Raw genomic sequence first — 22,850 nt, 5'->3', positions numbered from 1 at the left:
CAGGGTCCCTCTCAACGCACGGTCCTTGCACCATTTCTGCGCCAGGTTCCATGAATCGGCCCCTTAGTCTTTGACTATGGACTCAAATTAAATTAAATAATGGGGATTTTATTTGTTTATATGTGATTTCTGTATCAATGTTTATGAAGATGTAGTGATCTGTTTACCGTTTTGTATGGGGGCATTGAAATAAATCTTAAATACAATATTGACTCTAGACATGCCGTTGCTCCACCTAAATCATTTATTGTAGGTAATTTACAAACACCATACTGTAGGTCATTTTACACTTTGATGTGGTCCTAAAACAAACAAATGCACTACTACAAACATATATTGTATATTTTCTTTCGGACTCAGGTGGTTTTATCAATCTAATTGATGTATATTCTTAGAGATTTATGTTTGTTGGGTGGTGCTTTCATACATTTTACTTTACTCACATAGTTCTAATGCATCCTCCAGTGTGACAATGTTGATCATTTTTTTGCAAAATCATTTGCTCAAGACATATCTTTCCAATTATCTAATTTATGCTAGTAGAATTTACATTGTTTACTAGTTTAAAGCTTAATAGTGGCTGTAGATGGTTGGAATTGGTTTGGTGCTAGTGGGGGACACATATCCAGGCCTAAGGATCTTTTCTCAAATATGTACTTATTGTGTTAGCCAGAGGCCACTTTGCTTGATATAGGAATGGCATACTCTATCAGCACCACCATTTTGGCTTGGATAGTTATTTTATCAAGCTGACTGAAAAGCCACTGTGCTTGGTAATACAAATATAAGTAAATTGAGGTTCGACCCCTCTTCCAGTGATTTTCATAAGTGGATTCATGTTGAGAACGAGCCATTCTGACACTGTTTGACCTTGGATAACCCTTTCAGATGGAAGTTGCCTACTTATAGCAGTGTATGGTTTGAGGAGATGGCCTGTGAATGAGGGAAAGATTGCTCTAGCACTCCGAGGCATTATTATGGGACAATGCATTACTCAAAGTCAATTATAAGAAAACCCACTGGAAATCCTGGCTACAGGTGGGTTGAGTGCATGGCAAGATACCAGACCTGATTCACAAATTACATTGGAAAAATTAGTGAATCAAGTTTGCAATGTTAAGATGAGTTGAAAATCAAGTTTAAGCTGCCAGAGAGGGAATCTGTCTGGCCTCTTGCAGAGTCTACTCTCTGTCCATAATGTTTTTAAGGGTAAGCCCACTACCGGGCTCAGCTTGTCATTCCTTCAAAACCTTTCAATATCAATACAAAAATAGTTCTTAAAGTGAGATGATGGATTATTCCAGATAACTTCATTTAGAAATGCTTGGAAGAACTGGTGACCATATATAATCCGATCAAATTGGGCCAAGGTATGTGCTAATTTACTTTGGATGAAAACAATCCTTACATTGTGGTATGGCAGGAAGACTATTGTTTTTACTGGTATTGGTCCCCAGTAAGAATGCATCAGTAGAATGTGGGGTACTTAGATTGATACTTGTGCTGAACAAAGTACAATGGACTTGCACACAAATTCTCTAGTCGCGCATTTTCCTGAATAACATCTGGGCAGATATTCTTTTGCAAGTTGACCTTATATTTTGCTACAAACTACTACAAGACCCTTGAGGTCATTATGACCTCGGAGGTAGCCATGCCGCTATTCAGGCATGGCTACCCCCATTCCGGGTACCCGTCTGGGTTACTGGAATGGGGAAATACCAGACCATTCCAGACCAGACGTCCAGAGCGGGTCCCGCGAGGGAACCTCGTATTGAGGCGGTACAGGGTTAACGGCACTGGCACCTTTACTGACCCCGTTAACCCCTTACCACCTCACTTGTAATGAGGCCCAATTTCTTCCTGATTATATATTTCCAGGTCCTATCTGCGTTGACGGTCATGCACATGCACCAGTAAGCCGAGCTTCAGTAGTTGGACGGAGATGTTGCTGGTGTTGTACTGCATCCACTCCTGTGCACCCCATTGTCTTTATGTATGTGAATTGTTTCTATTAGAGGTTGGCCTTAATCCTCCCAATATTTGTCATTCGTGTTTGCCGCTGCAACTCTGCTGTATTGGTCATTGTTCAATAAATTGCCAAATGTATGATCCTTCAACATTATTTGCTTGTGTTAGTTAGTAAGATATACTGGGGTCCCGTGTTAGGTGTCCATCTTTAATCCGAAACATGTATATTGAGAAACAACCTCGATAGGTAGTTTACTCAACTGACATTTAAAATGATTATCATGTTTGCTGAAGACCATAATCTTGGTCTTTTCCATATTAATTTTCAAGTTGCTTGCATTTAATTTTCTTTGAAGACCTATAGCAGTGAAGCTAAACAACACGAGATTATCAGCAAACCTGGACGTACCAACTCGTGTATATAATACATATGATGGGAAAGCTCTGTGGATCACAGATCACAAACTTTCAGGAAGATCCTGAATACAGGTGTTAAAAATTGGTGATAAGCACTTCTGTATCTCTAGCTGTCCTGATTACTTTCAAAGTGACCCATTTTAGTACCATCATTTGATTATTTTCGCTTAGTGCATACATTTAATTTGTAATAATTAGACGGGAAAGGGTTCGTATTTATAATATTAGGGAACAATATTGTTTTTGTTTACATTGCCCCTCCCAATAGAGATGATGCTGGTTCGTAGTGCAGTATGTAGCGGGTTGTACTTTTTTTTCTCTCCAGCTTTCTGTGATTCAAAAACGTGTCCTGCTGGTGCAATATTGATCGCATGCCGATCTCTCTGACTGAATGTATATGTTCTGAGTGTGTTTGTGTGAAAAATTGCTCTATATATGTAACATTATCTCTGACTTGTCACGTTGGCCTGGTAAATTTGAACTTAAAAATAAAAGTATCCGTGGTTAAGCCTCGTTCCAATTAAAACAACTGTGGTGTAATATTTTACAAACGTAAGACGTTTCAGGTTGAAAGGTTTCCAAAGATGTATGCATATCATGCACAGGTGAATATGTCTGTTTTTCTTCGCTGTGAATTTGATTTGTAGATTTTTTTAAATATTGTAAATGCATTGAATCGTATGTATGCTCCTGGAAATTAAAAGGATCTGCCTTTGCTTTATTTACTCCTCTCAGGCAAACCAGCAACTTGTGCTACTGGAGCGAGAATTGCTGTCCCTGCAGGAATCTGCACACCTCTTTGAAGTGGCTGTTCCCGATCACAAGCAAACTAAGCAGTGGCGGAAAGAAATACAGCTGCTTAAGGGACTGTGGGATATCATCATAGACGTTAGGGTAAGGCAATGTCTTAAATTAAACAGACACGTTAAAGGAATGCGTACTATTTACACCGTTTTAGCTTTCTGACGGTTCCTAGTGAGGGCTGGTACAAAACAAGTGCGAGTGAACTAACACAAATGGATAAAGAATACAACTTCAAAGCAGACAGCGAGATGCCAAAGCTGATATACCAGACAGACAAAACCAATACCGCATTCTAAGTGTGCTTTTATCTCGGAGAGTTGTGGTTTATAATGCAGCTCGGCCACTGTACAAGTGCATTCCACACTAATCATTCACCACATATCTGAAAAGCAAGTATAAGTGTGACACATCTTAAAACTACTTTCCTTGTTCAAAAGTCTTGCTCGGGGTGGACGTATGACCGTGTGCTGTCTGCTAAACATGTCGACATTCATCTCTGAGGGGTCTCTTTGAACGTTTACATAAAGAACGGAGCGCGCTACCCGTGTATGAAGCCTAGATACACTTGCCTCGAAGAACCCGGAAATCAATGCAAATCTAATATCTGGTCATCAGCAGAGTCACCAGGTCTCGCAAGACTCAGAGGCACTCCTGAATATCACCAGAATACCTAGCTTTGGTTAACGTCTGCCTCACAGAACTCTCAAATCAATGCAAATACCATGTTCTGTGTTTAGCAGACTCACAAGTTCTCGCAGGTCTTGCGGGTTACTCTCTGATCTCACATGAGCTTGCTCTCACTCCGCTGAACGTACCATAACTATAGAGTCACATATGATGATACAGTCAGTTACATCCACTGAATGATAACCTCCTGCCTCCAACAGTCTCTGAAAATTTCTCCTCTCTAGTCAACAACAATTGTCACATGCAGGTGCATGTCACGCAATGTAGTCACTAGGATCCTTTTCATTTACAGTCTGGAATTTTTCTCTTACATAATATTCACTCCAACTTATTTGTCACAATAAACAGACACACTGTTACAGCCACTGAGTGGCATTCTACCTCCAATTAACTGTGTAGTTTTAATCTGTCGAGTAGTCACTGACTGCAAAAGTCTTGTGTTTATATGTCATGAAGGGTGGTCACTGGGATGTTCACCTTCTTCGTAATAGACATACAAACGTAATAGTCATACAAGCGTAATAGTCATACAAACATACTAGTCATACAAATATGCGCAATTGCAGTCACTGAATAGGAATCTTCTGCCAGCAAACTGTTTTTGTAATTATCCAAAGTATCCTATTTCATTTTTTATACCTTTGCCTCAATTAAATCCTATAAATCATATACCTTCTACCAGTCCCTCAGTTATCCAAAGAACATATTGCCTGTGGCTGCAGGACTGGTCACAAACTCCACCCGTGCAAGCCTTGAATCACCTGTCATGCTGAGTGACCCAAAACCCACCCCTCCAGCCCCCTGACGTCAAAGGAAGTGTTCAAGAAGCTTTGGTCTGTTCTAATCTTTGACAATTCTGGCGATTCTGTTATTGTCTAAAAAAGTTCTTCCAGGCTGTGTACTGCGAGGTGATTACCACAGGTGAAATGTCTGGAGATTGCGTTTAATTGTTGGCACATAAATGAGCTGAGTTGTAGATTATCCTTTGTCCCATTTAGCATGTTTATTCTTCCGTAGTATCTCCAACGTATGGCTTTTTCAATCTAAGACATTATATGAGTAACACACAAGTAGACTTTAGGATATTACCATGTATCACCATCATGAAGCTCTAATGGCAAAGCCTCATCATAATCAGCTAAAAACACATTACTCCGCTGTGGTACCCATCATGCAATACATGACAAAAATAACCTCTTTTTCAGACAGGTTTAGGAACTCAAAAGGAAAAGCAGTAAGCATTAGTCTTGTGAGGAAGAGGCTAATATATTAATAAAAATATTGCTCAGACAAGGTTTTGAGAGCGCTTTATCTTAAACCCTTCTTGAGAACTTCAGGAATACATACTACCGCTGATGCCGTGGAACTCTGTAGACGAACGGATGATGTAGAAACTGTATACAGAGTAGCCAAATGTATCCATTGTGCTTAACTACTAAGGCCCAAAGAGTAAATCAGGATACACTTGAGTACAGGAAACTAGGATATAATCCAAGAGGGTCCACGTGTTTGACAATGGAATGCCTAGATGTTGGGGCTGCGAGTATCTCTCCCCCTCGCATTTGCCCCCCTAGAACTTCAGGGTTCTGATGTTTCTTTGATGTGATTGTCAACACCCGTTTTCTCTATTCTAGATGTTTTTAATCATTTTTCTTTTGTAAGTATGCATAAACTAATTATAATATTGTTCTAGAATGCATATTTCATGAAATTGCTTTTATAATTGTGTATACTTTTTATGACTCTGCGCCGAATAAAGGTTTTACAACAACAACAAACAAAAAATACAAAAATTGAAAGCTATAGGATAATACAACAGCTTTGGTTAAATAATCATCCAAATAAGCATAAAGAAGCCCTTTTAGATTACCAATCAAACAAATCTATGAGTGATTGAATAGCATAAATACTATAACAAATCAGAGCCATGATTAAAACAAATTGGAAAAGGTCTTCGACAATAAAATGGAAGATCCAATTTTTGCATTAAAAAAATTACAAGCATCAGAAATAATAATAATCAAGAATGATAAAAAATCATCTAATCCTAAAGAAGGACACTTACGAAACGGGGGTAATACTGGCAGTAAAATGGGGAATTACACTGCCAAACCACCACTTGAAATCTGGTAGTACTATTGCTGGAGGTAGTACCTCAGGCGGTAATCCTGCCTGACCAAGTGGCGGTATCAGTAATTCTGTTTGCACAATATCCGCAACTCGTAATGAGCTCCAGTGTTTGTTGAGTTCATTGATTGCATACTGTAGGTGTGGTTAGCCACCAAAAAATACCTGGACATCATGGTTGTATCTTTAGATACAGGGCCAGATTCACCCTCTCCTGGGATAGCACAGAGATGTTTAGTGTACACTGAATGAGTAATCATAAAAATAAGGACCCATAGCACATGCAGGCCAACTGATGGCATTTGGGGTTTGGGTTTACAGGTTCTGAAATTGTACCACATGCTTATGTGTGGATGAAATGCACACTGAGTTCATAATGGGGACAGGCTGGGAATACTGCAGCCTACCTACATGAGTAATAACTCCCAGTGCACATCAGTTGCACACATATTGCAGACAAAGGCCAACATGGCCACATGGAAAACAAGTGAGGACAGGGCACAGACATTCATGAATCCTGCAAGTTAATGCACAGGTGTACTCACAAATGTACCACAGACAATGTCAGCTTGACAAGCCGTGCAGTATATGTGAAATGGACCAGCACATTATGTACTCCGCAATACAGTTCCCAGTTGACCAATATAGAGTTGACCATTTCAGGATGATGGCGGAAAAGCAAATATGTGTTGTAAAGTCTTTATTCACGATTCTGAAATGAAAAAATCATGGCTGAGTCCTTCTCTGCTCCCATGACAGTATGTTACCTGGTGAGGGTAGGATAGCTCAAGCTTTTTAGATTTTAACTAACATAAAATGATGTGAGAAATGCTGTTTCTGAAAAGCTCTGCTATTCAGACCCTGATTTCATAATGCCCCTTGCCAACATTTTGGTTTGCACATGGGCCTTACTAGAACCAGTCTCCTGACAGCTATAGCACAAACTCTGTGATGGCACAGAGCCGGTTCAGAGGTCTCCTGTGCATCCCTGACAGCTGCTCGGACACAAAGTTCTAGGAACAAAGGTAGCAAAGGTCTGCATCTCTGATCTGAATTCTGATAATTGTATACTAAAGACATTGTGGTGGCATGTACATTTGTAAATATAAGCTATGCCAGGTTATGGCATGATGACTGTTAAGGACCCATAATTCTGCAGCCACACTCCACATTCCATTTTTTTCTGTTCCTCTTTTCATCGTGAAGACTCTCCCGCAGGATTGCAGCATAACTCTTGTAACGAAGGCCTGGTGCCACATACGTAATTTTTGGCTGTTGGTAGTAGGGAAGGGGTTAATTTTGGACTGTGGGAGGTGAGTTCAAGGCTTTTCGGAGACAACAGGGGAAAAAGGAGCAGGGATTTTGCCTCTTCCCTGACCAATCCACTCATGAATGCCTAACAAACATCTGGACCTACCTTATTAGGCAGAAGTATCAGCAGGCCCTCAGCGTAGCACCTCAGCATGTTAGAATAAGGTTTGAATCATCTCTCAGCCTGCTAACCAACATGCTAAGGAAAGGTGAAATGTGTGACTGAGTTCTACAAATATTATGGTGCCCTTCAAATGAACCATAGGTTCTTACTTTCCATTAGCCTTAGCAGGTAATGGTAATTTCTGAGTTTCCAGATCAACCCTTTCCCTCATCTGCCAACTCACAGATGCTCATTTTGTTCCTCGGCGAGTGCAATGTATCTTTGTGACAGAGGCAGAAAGAGAGAGAAAGGGGTGGTATTGGGAGCCAGAGGCATGGGACCTATCAGCAAAATGGCCAGGGCTAGGACTGCAGAGTTGCAGGTTGTTTTGCCTTGTAAGGTGTAATCCTACCTTTCCATGTCTAGCCGACTCCCGTCCAAGGTCGCCTACCGCCTTACAGTACAAAAACAAACCCCTAAAGAAGGCCACCCCAGGCTTAGCCATTAGCATATCAACACTAACTCAGCCACAACTAAGGTCTCCTGTGTATCCCTGTCACACTGTCCCACATCATCCCCTAACCAATCCCAAAGCACTCTAGTCTATCAGGTCTTGGGTTCTGCCTTTTGGATATGTACTCCTTAGTTAACTCCAACAGCTCCATAGAAAGAAAGTTGGCACTTAGGAACCGGGTACTTCGAACCTGCACTCATCAACACCTTAGGTATCATAACTAACTGCCTTTTCCACTGTCCTGCTTATGAACCACCTTTTCTCTTACAGAGCCAAGTGAAGCAGGCAAGTGCAGGCACTATACAAGACCACTTACATTACATTACCTTGTTATCACCCCAGTATTAGCTCTGCCAGTAGGTTTGCTATGACAGGACTGATGTTTATTTGTGTCTAGGGTGCCTGTTTCCGAACTGCTATGTGAAATAATAGCTAGTATGCTGCCTGTTTAATTCTTCTGCAGGAAGGATCACACCTTACCCCAGGACATAGAAACTTCCCCTAGGAGGTCTCCTGGGAATAGTGCCTCAGAGGCAGCACTGACCTAACAAAGTGAGGTATTGTATTTGATAATATTCTCCACTACACTTGGATGAGATGTAACAATACCTTTATCGTGATAACTCTAAACTGTTGCGGTACAATCCTTTCTTATTGAAAGGCTCCTTCTAACAGACCAACTGTCAAGTTCTCAATCCTGAATCTCCATCATAACATTCTACATTCGAAAGCTGTTCATCAAAGTGTAAGATATAGCACATCTCCTTCCTTCTAAAAAACACAATGGCATATACATTTTAAGTAGAAGTGAACTATGTACAGATGCTAATATGTCACATAAGATAGAGGAAGCTTGCTCAACTATAAGCATTATTTAAGGCATTTCTGAAAACTCTGAGGGTGAGCTGAAGGTGAATTACTACTTGGAATACCTTATGTACAATTAAATATGTGGTGTGTTCGAACTTGTATGTACTCAACTTTAACTATTCTTTCTTTGTTTCACAACTGATCTCCATCCAATCTCACTGCATTGTTACGATCATTTTACACTATCCCCTTACTGGAATTCCTCGACTCAACTGTCCCCACCCTCCTTGGTAATTCCACTTTAACTTGTCCACCCAGCAAAAATGCTTCTTTTCTACAACAAAATGCATTGTCATACCTAGCTCTTGATGATTCTCCTTTTTCCTCAATTCTTTGTGTAATACAAACAACAGCAGGTATCATTACTCTCAACCTTCCCATCCATTCTGGACAAAGCATGGTGTTGGGTTCACTCCCATGTAACACTTCAAAAGGTGACACCCTAGTTGTCACATGGGGTCTAATCCTATATTGGAAAATCTGCCTGATCAAAGCCCCGACCCAATCCTGCCCAGACTTGAATGACATACTTATGCAATTCCTGATGCTTCTATTAAACCTCTCTAGAAGCCTGTTGCTTTTGGGATGATATAATGAAGTCTTGACACTTGTTTCCAAAAAACTCTTGACATTCTCTAACAATAAATCGAAGCCCATTATCACTTAAGAGTTTTGTTGGTATGCCTTCCCCCAAAATACTACTTCCAAAACATGTAACACACTCTTTGCGGTGATATCACTCAGCACACCTATTTCAGACCACTTAGATAAAAAATCCATAACAACTATTATATGAATACTTCTCGCCCCTTTAAAATGCAATGGTCTCAGTAAATCAGCAGCTACCATTTCCCATTGAATCTCAGTAATCTTGGGTATGACCATAGGAGGGACTCTTGTTTCCGACACTTTGTCACTGTCTTTAAATTCTTCACACTCTCTTGTCTCAGTGAACTTATCTGTGTTTGACCACCACATGTCTGTTTGTATTATCGCCTTGGTTCTTGACATGCCCTTGTGTCCTTTATGTCCCAACTTTACTGACACATCTCTTATGTTTTCTGGTACTACTAGCATGTGTCTCCTACATATATAGTCTCCTAGAATTCCTAGCATCTTCTCTGATTTTGGCCAAAAAACACTTGAGTTTCTTTTTAAACTCTTCCACATTCGTCATTTTCCAACAACAATTGACTAATACGCTTTGAGAGACTTCCCTCAATTGTAAAGGTATACTTGATATCCTCTTTGATAACATCACTTTCTATCTGATCATCATCCGTTACCGGATTCCTAGATAACTATCTGACACCACATTATTCTTAGCAGAGATATGCTCCACTACAAAATCTAATTGTTGCATGCATTCAACACAATTGGTGATCCCCCTAGACAGTCCATCCATAAGCCTTTCATTAAATATCACCACTGAGGGTTTATGATCTGTCTCTATCACAAATGATCGTCCACGTAACTATGCCTTACATTTTGCAAAAAATGGCAAAAACATGCCAATGCTTTCTGCTCAATACCTGAATACCCTGACTCTGCAACTCTCAACATTCTTAAAGCAAATGCTATGGCGTGCTCTGACATATCTTCTTCTTGTACCAATACAGATCAAGGACCTGCCTCACTGGCATCAGTATAAACCACAGTGCCCAAATAATCTGGGTGCCCCTTCAACACTAGAGCTTTTGTTATATCCCTCTTTACCTCATAGAATTCACTCTCACAAACTCTTGGCCAACAAAATGGAACTCTGTTGCATGCAAGTCTCCTCAGGTTTCTTGTTTTGACAAATTTAGAGTAATACTCTTTCAACCCAAGGAACAAGGAAACCCCCATCCTGTTCTCGGTATAGGCATATCTGATATGTCTTTTACACTATTCAATATTGGTTTAACTCCATCCAAGGTAATCAACTTCTGTTGTCCAAAATCCCATTTTCCTACGTTAAAGTGAGTCCTGCATTTCCTAATCTCACTACCACCTCACACAATCTATGGTCATGGTCTGCATTATTGCATCCACATATTAGGATGTCATCTTGATAGAACTTTACACCCTGTAGTCCCTCCAACAGCCTGTGAATCATTTTTCTAAATGTGCTGGCTGCAGGGACCAAACCAAATGGCATTCTCACACATTTCAACACTCCTTTATGTGCTATAAACAAGGTCAAAACAGATGATTGTTGTTGTAATATGATCTGGTGCTATGCCGACTTACAATCTAATAGAGAAAACAATCTTGCTCCTGATATCTCTGAAATTAATTAATCTATTTTCGGTAAGAGAAACCTTTCAGCTACAATTTTGTGATTTGATTCTTTCCAATCAATGCAAATTCTGACCTTTCTATTCATTTTCCTCACTACTACTATGGGGCCAACCCACTCCAATGCATCTGTAGGCTTAAACTCCTTTGCTCTCATCTTCTTTAAATACTCCTTAACTTCCTTCCTAAGAGCTAAAGGGACCATTCTTATTTTAGCTACTAAATGCATAGCCCTATTTCTCAAGTTAATTTTGTGCACAAAGTCTTTCAGACACCAAACCCTCACATGAAATACTTGTGGTACCAATTTTGAATCTTCTTCTTTCAACTCAGAAATTGTGGCAACATTTCTTTCTCTTGTCGTGTATACTTGCTGACTAGCATTGTGGTCTAACCTAATCCTGAACTCTGCTTTCCAACCCCAAAACAGCAAGTTCCATCCAAAGCTGGAAACACATTTCTTTAAAATTATGCTTTTACCTTGAAACTTTATCTCTGCTAACAGCTCTCCTATTATCTCAATGGGCTTCTCTTCATAGGCATTGGCCTTAACTTTAGATTCTTGCAAGGCACAGCATCACAAATACAACTTCCATATCTTCTTGCTAACTAAAGTGTAGTGGACACCACTGTCAACTAGCATCAGTAGTCCTTCTCCATTGACTTTAATTATACTGTTTGTTTTCTCCAGTTTGCTCCCTGGACTGCATTGACTATGTTCACTACCCCATCATACACTCTTTCATAATTGTCTTCTTCGTCTGTATTCTCATTCACACTGGCTTTGTTAAAATTGTAAGCGCCCTGACTGACATCCATCCTGCTACAATTAAGCAAGCTACCTTTCTTTCCACCAAACCTACATTAATGATGACATCCATACATTATTTGTCCATTGCCAAGTTGTGTGTACTTCCACATCTAAAACATCTCCTGATTTGCTGATCATTGTATATGTCCTTTCTGAAACTGCAACCCCTATCCACAGACTTTGTCTTTGGGTATCCAGTCAAACCCAGCTTTTTCCTTTGCCCATAACATGAGTTTCACCAAGAGGCTTGTCATTAAGCAGGTTCAATTCTTTGAAACACTGCACTGAATGTTCTACTTGTTTAGCTATTTCTATGCCTCTATCTAACATGGGGTCTTTCTCTTTCCACAACTCCTCTCAAATCGGATTGTGTGTACAGTTGATCATAAGCTAATCCCTCAGATGCTCCTCTTGGCAGTGTCCAAATTGACACTTTAGTGCTAATCATTTTAGAGTCATTAATAAATTATGCTATTGTTTCCCCTCTCTTTTGTTCCCTGGTGACAAAATGATTTATTGCTCAAATGTTGTTCTCTTTCACCTCAAAGTGCATGTCCAATTTAGCTAAACTAAGTTCAAATCCATTTATTGTCCCTCCACAATCAGGTAGTCTAGGGTAACCGCTTATAGACCTCTTGACCAGCATGTCCCAAACAGTGTTATATAAGTGCATCTTTCCTTTCTGCGGAATAGTTGGGACCATACACTGCTAATATATTTTTTTTTAATTATTTTTTTCTTTTTTTTCCTGTTCACATACTTTTTTTTATTGAAACATTGTATTAGTTGATAAATCAACTTTTTCAATAGTACCTTACATTAGCACAGCCATTTCATCATCAAAAGGCAGTTCCTCAGCAATACAATAAGCTTTAAAAGACACATTAATATTTTACAAACACTAAGTAATACATAAAGAGCACAATATAAAACATCAATTACCTCAATCATATTTATGTTCAGTTACTGAACCACCAAAAATCACTAATTACTCATAAGTTAAGTTTTAGAATAACATTTACAGTTGCAATTACCAATGAGACCGCAGAAGCATTAAAAATACATGCCAGAGCTTTTCTTTTGTTAACAGAGGTCTTTCCTTAAATTAATTTAAAAAATAGGCCTTTCTTAAATCCACCAAACCAATACATTCCGAGATTAAGTGGGCAGTAGTCTCAGGTTGATTATCAAGTTTAGAGAATCTGCATTCGATTGACAAACTCTGATCTTTAGCATATAGTGCCTTTTGGGATTTAGTTGCTAGAAGATTAAAATGAAAACGTAGGAACGTATCTGCGTAAGATCTATCAGGACATTTTTGAATATACAAAGGGATTACGTTCAGTGCTTTGCATAGAAAGGAACTGGCCTTGTACGCCTTGTAGATTAAGAATCTATTTCCAGTAGTAATCCAGTCAGTCCTATAGAGTTTTTGTTTTGCTTTATCAGGAAATTGGATTAAGAACTCTAATTTAATATCAGCCACTGTTAGAAGGGCCTCACAGTGTAGTTCCCATTTTGTCAATGGCGTGTTCACAGTGTTTTTTTATACATTTTTTAAAACTGGGAACAGATTTTTGGAAAGGTCTGAGGATAGCAGAATTTTCTTATACAGTGCTAACATTGTCCACTGTACGGCTGCCTCTAAGGATATCAGACCAATTTCGTAGAAAATAAGAGGAATTGGCGTACTTGCGGGAACAGGTGAAATCATTTTCCAGTAGATCCCTTCTAAAACATCCCACTGTATAGCATTGTCTATTAGTTTAGTCTGGGCACCATAGGTGCTAATGGGGACAGATTTTTGTAGATAGTAAGTTCGAGCAGGGAGCAAGGAGAATTTACCGTACTTTCTCTGAAGTGCCTTAGCTTGGATAGCCACCATTCGCATTCTAAAGGCCAGTTCTTCTTCGTATGGTTTCTCAAATGGATGGGAGTTGACATTCACTTCCCAGGTATTTGTACGACCTTACATATACCAGTGGGTGATTAGCAAGGAACCAAGTAAATTTATTTTTGGATCTTTGGTTAACATATTTTGTTCAGCAAATGTAGAGAGGGTTGATAACTTTCTTTGCAGCCCTATTGGAGTTAAGTCAAAAAGAACTAAATCATCCGCATAAAGTAAACACTGAATGTGATAGGAGCCTAGTTTAGGAGAGAAGGTCCGGATTTTCTTAAGAGTATTGCAAAAGTCACTGATATAAAAGTTAAATAAAATCACAGCAAACGGGCACCCTTGTTTCAGCCCTACATTTGTCTCAATAGATTCAGATAAAAGACCTTTAGTTCAAAGTTTAATTTTAATTAAGGTATTTGAATAAAATTGATGAATTAAAAATATAATGTATGACAGACAATTGGCCAATAAAAGTTTATTCCATAAAACATTTCTTTGTACTGAGTCAAAGGCTTGTTTAAAATCCACAAACGCAACATAAACTGGTTGTCTGGTTTTAATTGCTTGAGCTTTAATTGCTGAAATTAGTAGTAAGTTTAATGCTGTGCCAATACCCACGACAAACCCCGATTGAGGAGGGTCCATTAGATTTTCCTTACAAAGCCATTTAGTAAAATCAATGATTAAGAGTATTGCTAAGATTTTGCCAGGAGCATCTAAAAGCGCGATGGGCGGTAATACAGGGATTAGTTCTGTCTCCCTTTTTAAAAATTGGTAAAACTATGACCGTCTGCCAAGAAGGAGGAATTGTCTTGGTCTTGATTATAATTTGAAAAATTTGATTTAAAACATCTGCCCATGCCTCTGGATGCGCTTTAAAAATGTCATTTGTGAGCATATCTGGTCCCAGAGCCCTTGACGAACGGAGCTTTTTAATTATTAGTAAGATATCAATGGAATCGAACTTGAATTTGAATTGAGCAAGTTCAGCAAGCTCGCAGTCAATAGATAAGGGTTTTGTATCTTGTTTAAACACAAGTGTTTGATAGTGGGCTTTCCAAGTCCTTTCATCGATACCATTCAATTGTGTAGATTTAAAAGCATTCCCAGATACAGAGTTAATAATCTTCCAGATCTCAGAGGCAGATTTTTGAAGCAAGACTTTAAGCATTGTTTCAGCTTCTCTCTGTTTCATAATATGAATGATCTGTTTAATTTTATTACGATAGCCCGTTTTCAGGGATATTTTTTGTATACTGCTTGCATTTTTAGGCAGCTTTCAAAGGGCTCTATGTAAATGTTTTTTTAGATCAAAAATAGTTGAATTCCATTTGTATTTATGAATAAGGATTGGTTTAATACCTTTACTTGACTGGGCAATGATCTGAATGCAGTCATTGTAAAACGTATGAGAATTCATTAGATTATCACCTGCCAGATGTTCCACTTTTTGTTGTAAGCAAGACATTTTGTTCATATTCCATCTAATTTGATTTTGAGCATTATTTATTTCAAAGTCACCAATAAAGTTTGAAACCGAATCAACCAAATGAGGTAACCAAAGTACTTCAAGCAGCTTGTGATCACAAGCTTGAGTAGGAATCACTTCAAATGCAGAAACAAGGTTATTAGCATGTTTTGAAATGTACACATAGTCCAAAACTGATTGAGAATTGTCTCTAGACCAAGTTGGATGGGGTGGGATATCTTTTGTGTATGATCCATTCAAATATATAAATTGTCTCATTTTCATTAGAAAAGACCACTTGTCAGCTCTAATACCTGATTTAAATGTAGTATTTAACAGATTCATATTAAAGTCCCCGGCAATAATAGTAAATGCATTGTTGGGGTCTAACAGAGTTTGGTCCAGAAGAGATTCAATTTTACTTATGAACAATGGTTCAGTCAGAGACAGCGGATTCCAATATATATTCAGAACCGTCACAATTGGAAAAAAAGGTTGGTTTCTATTTAGGGTGCAAATGATGACTGGTTGAATCCCATGGTCCGGAGACACCAATTGTTCCATGGATAGCTGGGAATCTATACGGACTGCTTTAGAGGCTGGAACAAGGGTAACCAAGTGATCAGGCCAAACTGGAGTTTGTAGCATCCAGGTCTCTTGTAACAGTACCAAATCATATTTATTAAGTAACTTAGATTTAGATGACAGAAGGTGAGAGAATCCACGAGCATTCCAAGAGACCATAGAGCATTTGTGAGATAATGCAGGTGCAATAAGCTAATGATTTGTAGCGGCACCCCCCACACTCTTAGTTATCCAAGCTCATTTTGAGGGGGCCACTTGAGAAGGTATGGGTGGGCCACAGTTACAAGTGCAATGTTTTTGTGACTCATCTCTACTAGAATCAGAGGGAATATTACAGCCCGGCATCACCAACTGGGGGTTTATAGTAGAAGGAGTAACTTGAGGTTCGACAATGTCGAGGGCTAATCCTTTCTCTAAAAGAAACTGTCTCTGCTGCCAAACATAATTCTTTATTATTACCGATGGTATAGTTATGTCAACAATGTCTTGATAAGCAGGCTTAGGGTAGGATACCCTCGATATATCTTTAGAATTAATGTGTTGTAGAGCTGGAATAAGATGGAAAACTGATAAAAGGGTAAATCTACATTCTACATAGGAATGGTCGGAATAGACTATGTATATCATAGTAATTCTTATTACTTCATCCTGCAAATTTTCCGGACCAGAGGTGCCATCCCTATCTGGACATGCAAGGGGTTCAGATATGGTCGCATCCGGGGCAAGAACATCAGCAGTAGGCTGCAAGGGCTCAGTCGAGCTGCTACCAACAGACTTAACAACAGGGGATTATTTGAACAGTAATCTAGTGATTAGGTCATTTCGTTTTTTTTTCAAGTGTTCTAAAGGCCAACCCATCAAAATCCAGGTTGACACAGAATTTAGGGCTTGAAGGTTGGGGGTTGTCCTTGTTTTCGTGTAAACTTTGGTGGATAGCGTCTTGCAAATTGGAGTTATTGTGAGAGTAGACTGATAGGTTCAACAACTCCTCTTTAGAAATATAAGAATCTACTGGATCTAGTACAATATTTACAATATTTACATTTTCCGGGGAGTGGCTCTCCTTATCCAATGATCTCTCCTCTAACTGAGGTAGTTTTGGAGGCAAAGAGGACACCTCCTGATTAGTAGAGGGCACATTCTTATCTAAATTCTGACACGATTCAAGCGAAGCATTTAGAGCAGAGAGCTTAGCTACAAATGCTTTGGTTTTTGATTTCCTTTTTTAATTTTTTTTTAGGGATCGGAAGTTTTTTTGTTTTTTTCCTTTTAAGATGCTCAGGGGAAGAATTATAATCCACACCTCTGTCGGAAGTTCTATTCCTGTTTCTTTTTCTTCTTCTCTGATTTTTATGAGAGGGGCGACAGAAGACATCGTAAAGTTGAATCTCAGGAACAGACAAGTCAGGGGAGATGTCTTCTGTAGGGGGATTGTTAGAAGCCAACTCAGTATGTTCAAGATCGTTAATCTCATCTGCATTCGGCACTTTAGCCGTAGTGGAAGGTGAGATCACAATAACCTGCTCAGCTTGAGGAGAGACCACTGGGGACATATTTATTGCAACAGCGTGACATGCACAAATATTTATATTGTTCGGCATATGAGAAAGATTCAGTGCTAACCAATCCATTTTATTCGTCAATAGAGCGGTTGCTTTTTCCTGGGCAGAAGCTCTATTTTCAATTATTTCAAATAATTTTGTGAGAGTAAAAATAGAAGTATTAATAGCAGAAAGAGCCGAATCCAGCGCAAGATTGTTAACTGCTGGGAAGCCAAAAGACGGGCGAGTCACAGGTTTGGCAAATGAGGAAATTGAGGAGCCATTTGAAGCGGTAGGTGATATTATATCGTCGGGGCCATCAGTAGGATACAACTCAGGCGAGATAGAGAGTCTGGGGTCATTAAGAGGCAGACAAGAGTCCGCAACCATAAGAACTGGTGGCGCACTCGGCTTTTGTTTTGAGTCGAGTGAGCAATTGGAAAATTGGAATTTAGGGAATCTCTTTGTTGGTTAGAAACAGGCGCGGGGGGCACCATCACCAAAGTGGTTGCCGTCCGCTGCCCAGACAAAACCTACAAATATAGAGGTTCCGAATTTGATGGCATCATCGATTGAGAAAGCCCAGACTCAGATTCAGAAGTATGAAGGGGTGAAACCTCCGGGGCCCTGACTCCAGAATCTGTCGTAGCACTAGAAGCATACTGGTGCATAGTAAAATCAGAGAGAAATTGAACTTGCAAGACATCATTAGGGGAAGCTGAAGAGAGGGTATTAGGAAACCGTTGATTCCACTTAGAAGGCAAACCTGGCTCCGGCCCACGGGATAAAATTTCCATGGCACCGGCAATGTGAAGGCCTGGTTTTACAGTAACGGGCATACGATACGGGTGGCATGAAGGCATGCCAGCAGTAAGTCTCATCATTTTAGATAATTATTTTTTTAAATTTTATTTTGTGTTCCCTTTTTTATTTATTTATTTAGTTTTAAATTAGACTGTATGTATGACCATAATGAGCATAGATTAAGAAAACTGAAAACTATATCAGATAGGTAACAGCTAACCCAGTCTTTAGAAGTAAATTACAAATGCAGCAACTACAAAAGAAGGGCAGCCACTTAATTTCTGATAAACAGTGGCTTTAAATTAGACTATGTATGACCATAATGAGCATAGATTAAGAAAACTGTAAACTATATCAGATAGGTAACAGCTAACCCAGTCTTTAGAAGCAGATTACAAATGCAGCAACTACAAAAGAAGGGCAGCCACTTAATTTCTGATAAACAGTGGCGTAAAGAAGGGCAATCAGCAACCAAATAAACCCAAAAAAAACCAAAAAGCAGTGACTTAACACACAGTTATACCGTATATAACTTCCAATATGTTAAACAGGCACAACAGAAAGCAGAAGCCAAACAATTATTGTGTATCTGAGCGCAAACACAAGCACACAATTAAAAGCTTCTAAAAAAAAGCAGAGGTTTAAACACCAAATATTTTTACAGTGATAAATGCTAATTGCCTCACTCACCGAACGCCCGCACACCCAAACACCTCAACACCTTACGATTATCACACTTAACTGAAGTCTTCCTTCGAGTCTTTCCACTTGATAGTTGGTTCATCAGATAGTGACATGAATAATGCAGGGCCCAGTATGTTGGCCATTGTCTATGAATCTAATGTACTACAAATGTCCTTGTTAGGGAACACTAAACTCACCCCACAAGTATGTGTCAATGCACCTACTTCCAAGTCCGAAACATGTCCCTGATGTGCAAGTCAAACCACTTTGTGCCAATTATTCCTGGTCGGTCTCACAGTGTCTGGAAAGACCAGTATGCTGTGCTCCTGCCACTGACTCTTGTTGCCTGGATACATCTATGCACGTTTCATGCACTCGCCAATGTAGTCTCATTGTGCACGTTGCTGTCGGGGATGTGAATCTCACCCGCAGATGCTCCTGCAGTTGCCTGGCAAGTGACAAGTGGCCAATGCACAGGACACTGTCATTGCTGCTATTCGCCTTAGCGAGCCCAAATCCCAATGAAGACCAGCGCCACTCAGGCACGTTGCACAGCAGTAACTTGCCACCATGTCACTTCCTCTGTGTTAGTGTGTCCGCTGTTCGCTGTCTCACCTGATCACCAAATGCTCCACCACAGCTGCACTCGGATGAGGGTGCCTTGTCACCAATATTGTATTTGATAATAATTTCCACTCCACTTGATGAGGCATAACAATACCTTTATTAAGATAACACGGTCCACTCCCTTCTCATTCAGCCGCCCGTTCCAAATGATAAGCTCTCCTGTTCTCATTCCTGAATCTCCATCATAACATTCTAAACTCCATGCTGTTCATCAGAGTGTAAGATATAACACGAAACTCACAACAAGGTGTTGATCACTCAGGTTATTTTGATTTAAGCGGGCACTGAAGAGTGGGGCTGGAGTAGACAGAGACGGGAGGTAGGCCAGGAGAAGGGCCCCACCATCATTCTCGGGTCTCCTTCCTTTCCTGTCCCCTCCATTTGCTACAATCATGCTACTCTGAGTGTTGTATCCCAATGCAAAGAGCACTTGTACAACTATTGATCCCCTTACAGCAGGCTTGCTTTGGACCAGCCAGTGTTATGCCTTGTGTCTTAAGGATTTCTCCTAGCTTACTTGTGCCACCAGAAGGCATGGGATTCTAACCCAGAGGCATGTCACTCCTCTAGCAAACATCTCTTGTATACATGAGCCCACAGTCCATTGCGCTTAGTCCCTTAGCACCTATTTCACTTCGGTGGCCCGCACTCCACATTTTTCATTACGTGAGGCAATGTTTTGGTGCATTCAGACGTCTACACGTCAGCTACGTGCTCATATGCTCTATGCATTTAGAGTTTCTGTTATAAGCCCCGACATGGGAGCGTTTATGTCCCGATAGTTTAGCCCGGATCCAGGATGCTGCATTTTCACTTTTCCATTGAACTACATAACCGTCTTTCAAGATTTAAATGAGGGACTGCCTTTTTGGGTCAGTATGGCCATCTTTTGTTAAACAACAACCACTTCATGTTCGAGTACTTTTGCTTACAGGGGACACACACTTGCAGAATGTAGCTTGTTGTCAGAAAGGGCAGCTGACAATATTGAACAGCACGGTACGACACTACACTCTGGAGTATTCTTTTGTAATTTTTATTTAACTCTCATTAGGCATTCAGTGTACTCACATCACTTCTCCACGTATTCTGCTTGTTTGCATTTTTAGGGCACAAATGCTGAGTCCAGATTTTTGAGACACCTAATAAGCCACGGTGGAGTTACCCATGTGGACTCTATCGTTGGCAATTTGTGAGTTCAGTCACCACTTGTTTTTAACGATTTTGGTAGTCTCTGCTCTTTTGAACAACTGTCACTCCTTTTCTTGTTAATATTTGTTACATTTCTATATACAGTCCCCCTGAATAATTCGTCCTGACGAAGACAAATGAATTACCCCCTTCACCGAAACGTCCATTACCAGTAGACGTGTGGCATGTATTTACTGACCTTCATGCCAATTAGACATCGACCCTGGCAGTTAATTCATTTTAGCTTTTGCTGATAGCTAGGAATTCTTTCCTCTGTTATGGATATGGACTAATCTCAGAGTAGTTCAGTTCTGATTAGAAGAACTTTGTTAGACAGATGGCTTACTTTTCAGGCCAATGACTGAGTCATGGCCACGGTTGGAGAGAATGCCAGCTCTGTGCTCTCACAGCTTTTTTGCAATGTGCATGTTTTTTATTTTATTGTTTTATTTTATTTTTCTGCTCATTTGTGAGGTGTTTCCTTGCATTTTAAGTTCCCATGTTTTGATGTTTTGTGATATATTTTGTTGCATGGCAGCCCAATCTTTTTGTATATGAATACATTACATTATTGAGTATATGACGTACTTTGATTATTTTGTACTGCTTGGTGAATGAATGTAACGGTTTTCATGAAGTAACCATTGATGTATCAGAGATTACCCCTTGCATTTATGCATTTTGTGGTTTATCTGTATAAGTGTATAGACCTTAGGCCATTCTGCTAGAAGCATATTTATGTCATTGTTTGACCAAATCCCAAATTCAAGGCACGAGAGATTTAGCCCTTCTGTATTCTTGCTTTGAACCAATACCCTGTGAAACAATAGGGACACCCCCTCATTTGCTAATTCATCTTTGGACCATCAGAAGTAAAGAAATTCCCTGGACCTCTGTTGGGGATTAATCACCTACCTATCAAAGGACTATCCCAGAGTCCTTTGCCTGGGAGGTGATTACAGAAGACACTCGAGGCACAGGTGAGCTCTACCCCCTAACCATCCACAGGAAACAGAGGTGAGTGACTGCTGTTTGACCAGGCCCTCGCTGTAACTGCACTGGAACTAGAACCCTGTTATTGGAGGTGAAGGAGCACTCTAGGCGTCAGAGAAGCTCCCTAGAATTGGGGTGCATAAGATGGGCTCACCTTTCCTTGGAGCACTGGGATTGGGAATCCCAGCAAACAGAAGTTCAAGAGCAGCTGGAATCCTGTTTCACCACCTTGAGGTTTCTTCGAGCTGCTTCAAACATGATTGATGCCCTACAAGCAGTCACAGGACCTTCGGCGCTGCTTTTGGCACTCCACAAACTTCATGCATCTTACCCACACCTTAAAGCAGCCTAAAGTCAAACCTGTTTGGGCCCATCAGCTCACACCTTCTTAAGGGAGGACTTAGTCTACACAGCTCCCCATCTGAACAACGATTCCCTACTGGATCAATGTGACTCACTCCATCCTGACCAAAGCTCGACTGCATTGGAGTGCAGTGAAGCCCGTTTCAACATTGTCAAGCATCCAGCACAAATAAATAAGGTACTGTGAAGAGGCCCTGCCCCCTGTCCCACATAGTGTTTGTCCCATTCCAGAAATTTCTACGTGCCTGTGTGTCGCCCTGATGCCCAAGGGCTATGGCAGGATAGAAACAAATGCATGAAATAAGTAAGTACCGCTTCTCTGCATTTTTCTTACAAAACGCTTTCTTGAACATTGACATTCTGCCAATGCATAAGCACCCTTGTTTATCTACCCAGAGCCAGAGTGCTACTCAACAACAGCTTGCATTTTCTATCTTCCTTTACAGGGGTGTGGACTCTTTGCCGGTGTTTTTTTAAAAATTAATTTGCACCTTTATTGTTTAATTAAAAGTCTTTTTTATTGAACCTTGATTGGACATTTGTTTTCTTTTGGATTCTTTGCACAATAGCTTTTTGACTTCCTTCGTTTCTCAGCTCAACCCCTCCAGAAGATATACCCTGCCCTTAGCTTGCTCTTTCAAAAAAGGCAAATAATGTACACCTTTCAGGCTGTGCCTGTTTAACTTATTGAAATAACCACTAGTGTAGTAGTGTTATTGGGATGAGAAGGCGATTTAGCCACTGCTCATCCCTCTACTTCTCCAGAGCAGTGGTCATTTCATCACAATTCCCTCCTCAA

At 40.0% G+C, this 22,850-nt stretch overlaps 1 protein-coding gene across 1 annotated transcript in view; it reads left to right on the top strand.

Annotated features, from left to right (window-relative positions):
* DNAH11 (dynein axonemal heavy chain 11) overlaps nucleotides 1–22,850 on the top strand; it is a 4,227,155-nt gene that overhangs the window by 1,575,904 nt on the left and 2,628,401 nt on the right. Inside the window, exon 21 of the mRNA XM_069648254.1 lies at nucleotides 3,124–3,282. Coding sequence (XP_069504355.1) covers nucleotides 3,124–3,282 — 159 coding nt within the window. The remainder of the gene's footprint in view (nucleotides 1–3,123; nucleotides 3,283–22,850) is intronic.

Source organism: Ambystoma mexicanum, chromosome 2q, assembly GCF_040938575.1.
Source record: "Ambystoma mexicanum isolate Mex_15411 chromosome 2q, UKY_AmexF1_1, whole genome shotgun sequence".
Taxonomy (NCBI): Eukaryota; Metazoa; Chordata; class Amphibia; order Caudata; family Ambystomatidae; genus Ambystoma; species Ambystoma mexicanum.
This window is presented reverse-complemented; position numbering and strand designations above follow the sequence as displayed.